Genomic DNA, 6,251 nt, shown 5'->3' with positions numbered 1-6,251 from the left:
CAGTTAGTTCTTGAGAGTAGGAAGAGTTTAGATGAGTTCAACACTTGATGAGAATATTTTAGCTCTTGTCGTACAGTGTAATGTGACCTGGCAGATTTACTGACCACTCAAAGGAGGACGTGGTCTTACAGATATACATCATGTCCCTTCCAAACTCTATAGAAGAGAGAAAAGAGAGGGATTTCAATATTAAATCCACACTGTAAGAACATTCAGTAACAGGGTAGAAGGACACCCTTAATAACAGGAATCACTCAGAGCAGTCAAATAGCAGATGTTCAACAACAAAAGTAGAAACTGGGATCCTTTCACTTTTGAGACTACAGTTTTCTGTACAACCTAATTTTCTTCTCTTTTACATAAACTGTAAATAGATTCAGGCCTAGCACGGGGTGTGGCTCCAAGTCAGACAGGAGGGGAAATAAAACTACTGTAAAGGGAGATCAGAGTCAGACGGCAAAAGAGGAGACACCAGGGTTATATTCTGACAGTAATCTGTGAAGCCTTCTTTTTATTTTTCATCATGGAAGGTGAGTCACATGCACTTCTTTTGGTCATTTTGTGTCAACAGTGAACACTGAACTTGTTTGTAGACAAAAGAATCAGAAATAATAATTTTGCATTATGTCCTGTGGAGGGTAAAAGTAATTTTAAGTCTCTTTCATTTGTCCACAATCTGTCTGCTTGTGCATGTGAAGATTCTAAACTCTTTAGAGGTGGATTTGTAAGCTTCTCCAGTTTGATCATCAACAACAACTCTTTTTCTGACTTCATCACCAAGCTTCTTTGTCCGTGCCATCATACACTTCCATAAACAGATGCTGTGAAGATCAGACTGACAAGAGACTCTGCCCTTGAAATTAACTCCTAGCCTTTATTTCTGCACCTCATATATATGTAGTATTGGCTCATTTTCCTGATTAAATAAATAAGGAAGTATAATATTTCATTTCTCTTGGTCTACTTTTAGGAATTGTGTAGAAATGTTGTTGTTCCTTCTTGTTTGTCCTCTTGTGACACAGTTGTGCTTGATGGAATACCTTAATGGAATACAAGAATACAAGAAGCTATATGTATGAGTTTGAAACATCTTCTCAAACAGAGTCCAGCTGCCTTTTTAAAATGTTTTTTGGATATACCATGACCTGGATGACTGAGAACCTTCACAGACATACTGCAACACAGATGTAGCATTTCATTTGAGCATGTAGTACCTTTTGACGTTTCTCTGGAGAACATTGGGCAGTACTTGTCATTGTGTTGCATTATATATTGGGCATAAAGCAAGTATCTGTCCACTCCTGTGTTGACAAGAGTATAAAATCAAGAAAAAGATCTCTTTGAGATACATTTAGAATGGATTAAAAAATATATTATCAATTGACAGCCCAAGTATTAATGCCATTTGAAGAACAACAACAGCTTTGTCTCTGCAGAATGACTAAGAAACAACTGAATTAAACGACTATTTTTCTGTTCTAGGATCAAATGAAACGAGGATTGTCCTTCTGGGTAAAACAGGCTCCGGGAAGAGCAGCCTTGGAAACCTCATTCTGGGAGATCAGCGCCTGGAGGTCAAATCATCTCCTGAGTCTGAAACACATGGATGTCAAGTAACATCTGCAGTAATCAATGGCAAGTACATCAAAGTGATTGATACTCCTGGATTCTTTGATACAAACATGTCTGAAGAGAAACTGAAGCGTGAGATACTGAAATGTATGGCAGAATGTGCTCCTGGACCTCACGCTTTTCTCATTGTGCTGGAAGTGGGCAGATACACAGACCAGGAGAAAGAAATAATCCACAAAGTACTGGGATATTTCTCAGAGGAAGCTCTCCAACATGCTGTAGTTGTCTTCACACATGGAGACCAGCTGGAGGAAGGAAAGACAATTGAGGACTTTACTTCTCGAAGTAAGAGTCTGCGTGATGTGGTGAAGAAGTGTGGAGGCAGGTGTCATGTTGTTGATAATAAATACTGGAACAACAACAACCATGGTGACTACAAGAACAACCAGTTCCAGGTGGAACAGCTTCTCAACACCATAGAAAGAATGAAATGGCAAGGTTACTACAGCAATGAAATTTTGGACAGAGTGGAGAGAGAGAAAAGGAGGACCAAAGGAAGCATTATTGATAGACTTCTGTCTATGTTTCGTACCTTAACAGCATCTGAAATATTGCAGAGATTCTTTGGATGTGTTGCGGGATGTTTTCGAAGAAGGAGGTCTTCAACATCAGAGGACGAACATCTGCTAAATGATTTTGAAACTTTCAGTCTTGATGGGAAACAGGGGGCCAGCTCCTCTTTCTCACAAAGCAGACGACGCAAACCATAAGAAACAAGAAACAGCCGTAATCTGCCTAGGTCAAAATTACACTAGGTAGTGTATCGTGTTATATGAAGAAAAAGTTTAGTTGATAGTGATCTTTATTCTACAATAAATTACATTGTACAGCTGTCAGTGGACAAACAGTTTCTCCAAAACAGAACATGTGATTATTTGAGACTATTATCAACCTATTAATGCCTTTCAGTTTAAGATGCTGTTAATTACATACATAAATAAATCTTTGATTCAAAGACCTTGTTGTTAATAATACTAAATATAATGTAGCTATTTGACAGGTTCATGTGTGGTTGATTTTTTTCTGATAATACTTTGTTGTTGATTCAGCAACTGCATCAGTGTAGCTCTTTTTTAATCATTCAAATCAATCAGAATAAGTGTTCCTTTATTGATCCCTCATGGGGAAATGATTTCCCCATTTGACCATCTATCCTTCAATAAGTGATAATAATGATAGTAGTAATAATGATAATAGTGATAATAATTTGGGGGGTAGGTGCTTTCACCAGTAGGCTACAGCTTTTATGGTAACTGGTCTTTAATTGTTGTAAACTTTGTTGCAAAATTACAAGTGTTGGAATTTGGATGAAAGTGATTGTGTGTTCTTTTTCAAAGCATCTTCATGTCCAAACAAAACATATATACTGTACATATATGTCCATATAATATATATAGACTGTTTGTATTCATAAAATATGTGGACAACTAATGCTTCAAATAAAACTAATCATTCTTTTCTCATGATGTGACTGTGTGACCTGAATTAGTCAATGTTCAAGAACTGTGTGGTTGACTGGATCTAGGTCTGAAGATTAAATTCCTGCTGGGAACAAAAAAAGCTCAAATAAATTGAGAATGGAGATAAACACAACAAGGTATTTTGACATTTCTAGCTACGCAGCTAATCAGAGGTCTGAGGTCTGACGGTTAGTTGTTGAGGGATGGACACAACAATGGATGGAGGTGTGAGCACTTCCTTTCCTGCCACAGACGACTCTTGAAGGAGCAGGACAAGACAGCCTCAGTATATCTTGCATTTTCCCATTCACACACAAAAACAAACCTTCCATTTACTTCTGTATGCTCTAGTGCAGGGGTGTCAAACCCATTATGTTCAGGGGCCACATACAGCCCAATTTGATCTCAAGGGGACCGGACCAGTAACACAATAGCTTATTAACATGTAAATAATGACGACTCCAAATGTTTCCCTTTACTTTAGTAGAAAGAAGTACAAGTGCATGTAATGAGCAACCATACATTTCTTAAATAGTGCAAGGTGCAAGTGCAATTTCTTATTTTATCGAATATTTTCAGCTGATATCTTCAGTCTAAGTTTTGCAAATTGATCCCACGAGCCAGATTGGAAGCTCTGAGGGGCCGGTTTTGGCCCCTGGGCCATATGGTTGACACCCCCGCTCTAGTGGTAACATGCAGGAAAACCTCCAATAGCTCTTTACACCCCCTGGTGGCTGTAGTAATGCTCACCTCTTTCACCTCCATTTTTTCCTAAATGACTACTATTATGAACTTATATCATGACCAGTGTAGGTCCTGCTCTGTGGAGTTCTTACGTTAGGATGGAATAGACTGAACGGGACCGTCATAATATTTCCTGAACATCATTACAGTGGAAAACACACTCCTATAACACACAAGGACGACTCATGTTTATACTGAAATGACAACCTGAACTGAAACAACTGACACTTATCATTTTTGTAAATGGAGACCTAGATGTCCCAAATTTACCACCTGCATCAGACATTGAGTGATCTCATTGTCTGAAAGCACAAGCATTCAGCAAAATGTAATCAAAATCAAACTAAGAAACACATCCAGACGTGTTATAGTGCTGCCTTCAGTTAGAGCTCAGGACATTGTCATTTTTACAGTGCAGATATTGTCAAGTTGAATGAACATGGAAAGGAATTCAAGGCTTAAGATTTTCCTTTTTGATAATTAAGGACTGGTTCAAGGGGGATAAAAAACTTCCTTAGTTGCGCTGTTGGGGGATGATGCACTGAGCATCTATCCTCTACTCTCTTCTTTTTCAAACTCAAACAAATGACCCTCCATATGAGCTGACTTCTGCTCAAGGTTTCTTCTAGGGAGTTTTTTTTTTTTTTTTTTTTTTTTTTTTTGCAAGTTAAAGTGCTTTATCACGTTTTCTAATAAATAAATAAACGAATACTGTTGGAAAACACCGACTGCTTATGATCAATTCCCTTCTTCTGGTGTCTTTAACAGTTTTTAAAACCAAATGATTTCCTGAAACCCAGGCTCCATTTATTTCCAATTTCACGACAGACGAGCACAGAATGAGCTTATGAGCAGCGTCCCACCAGTCATCCTCAAAGTTTGGCTCTAATTCATCTTCCCAGGCTGCCTCAACTTTACAAACTGGTGAGGAATCAAAAGACATAAGCTCATTATAACCTTTAGAGATGAGTGATTTTTGAAGTGGATCGTGGTCCAAAAGCACATCCACTGTAGAGTTGGGGTTGAGGAGGAAAATTTGAAAACAAATCTTTAGCGCAGTGTCTAATTTGAAAGTACCGAAACAGATGAGAAGGTGGGAGATGAAATTCTTTTGAGAGGTCAGTAAAGCTACAACTGGCCTTGAGTTTGACATGTGTGGCATAGGGTGACAGGGTTCGACCCAGTTTGGCTGTCAGAACTGATTTTGGTAAGTTCGTGGCTTACTATACGAGTGCTATGGTGAAGGTTTATCAAAAGGCTCAATCAAAGGGAATTCATTTTCTCTGTTTAAGGTTTACTTGATCTATCATGTGACTCTTGCCTAAGTCCCATGATTTGAATCCACACGTTGGCATAATGAAACCAGTTTGTCCTTACCACAATGACTGCACGACTTCCTCAACATTTGAATGTTTTGTGTTTGAAGTTCTTTTGGAGTTTCAATGCTTAATGCAGACAGCCACAGAAGCCACAGCCTAACAGAACTCAATTATTTTTGTTCCCAATTTGAAAATGTCCATATCCGTATTTTTGTTATGTTTGCTGTTTTAAAACCTCTTCTTCAAAACAGAGGTGTAGTTAGGATCCCCTTTGCACCTTCTTTTTCTAATCTTTTTTGAGGAGATGTACATTTACAATAATAACATCTCCAAATAATGCTCTGATTTTCTGATGTTCACCATGGATTTTGGTTCCAATCATATTAGTTTCCTTGGTTTGAGGAGCATATGTGAGAATAACAAAAAATCTAAATCTAAAAAAATCTGAGAAGATTGGAGGTATCATTAAGAACGACTAATTTTCATCAAATTTTTACCCCCTTCCCCTCTTGGAGTCTAACCAAAGATTACTTATGCCTCTCCCAGACAATAACAGAGGCTGTGGGTGGCATGCTCAGTACATTTATACTTACTGCTGTAGTACTTAGAGACATTCTGGTGAACCTATTTTCGTAGAGGGGTCATCACTTCTCAAACAAAGTGTGTGATTTGTCTGCTTACATGTATTTGTGGTAAGGCCTGTGTAGACAAAACAAGCAGGGAATTAAAAACCGGCATTGCAGAGCATCGGTTTTACCTTTGAACACTCTGGCATCTAATGGTTTCACTGCTGATTATGATTTGAAATGTTTTCTATGACCCTTTTCTCTAGATAAATAGTGTCAGTTCTAGTGACAGAGACCACCAACCCCAGATACAGCTTATTTTTGCTAATGATCCCTTTTATAGGTTGATGTGCAGCTAATCTGTTCCTCTTTCTCGTAAATATTAGATATTGTGTTTATTTTGGAATAATCTGTGCTTTTTATGTCCATGGATCCTGTGCAGAATGTTTTTGTATTGTATATTCTCTTTTCTTCTTTTTTTGTCAAACATAGGTATAAACACTGAGTATCCAGCAGAATATTAATGTCTG

At 38.0% G+C, this 6,251-nt stretch overlaps 1 protein-coding gene across 1 annotated transcript; it reads left to right on the top strand.

Annotated features, from left to right (window-relative positions):
• Positions 1 to 448: 448 nt before the first annotated feature.
• Positions 449 to 3,078, top strand: LOC125018907 (GTPase IMAP family member 7-like). The gene is made up of 2 exons (XM_047603371.1): positions 449 to 530; positions 1,483 to 3,078. The coding sequence occupies exons 1-2, from the start codon at positions 524 to 526 to the stop codon at positions 2,340 to 2,342; spliced, it is 867 nt and encodes a 288-aa protein (XP_047459327.1). The 5' UTR covers positions 449 to 523; the 3' UTR covers positions 2,343 to 3,078.
• The last annotated feature ends 3,173 nt before the right edge of the window (positions 3,079 to 6,251 follow it).

This window comes from Mugil cephalus, chromosome 1 (assembly GCF_022458985.1).
Source record: "Mugil cephalus isolate CIBA_MC_2020 chromosome 1, CIBA_Mcephalus_1.1, whole genome shotgun sequence".
NCBI classification, from domain to species: domain Eukaryota; kingdom Metazoa; phylum Chordata; class Actinopteri; order Mugiliformes; family Mugilidae; genus Mugil; species Mugil cephalus.
This window is presented reverse-complemented; position numbering and strand designations above follow the sequence as displayed.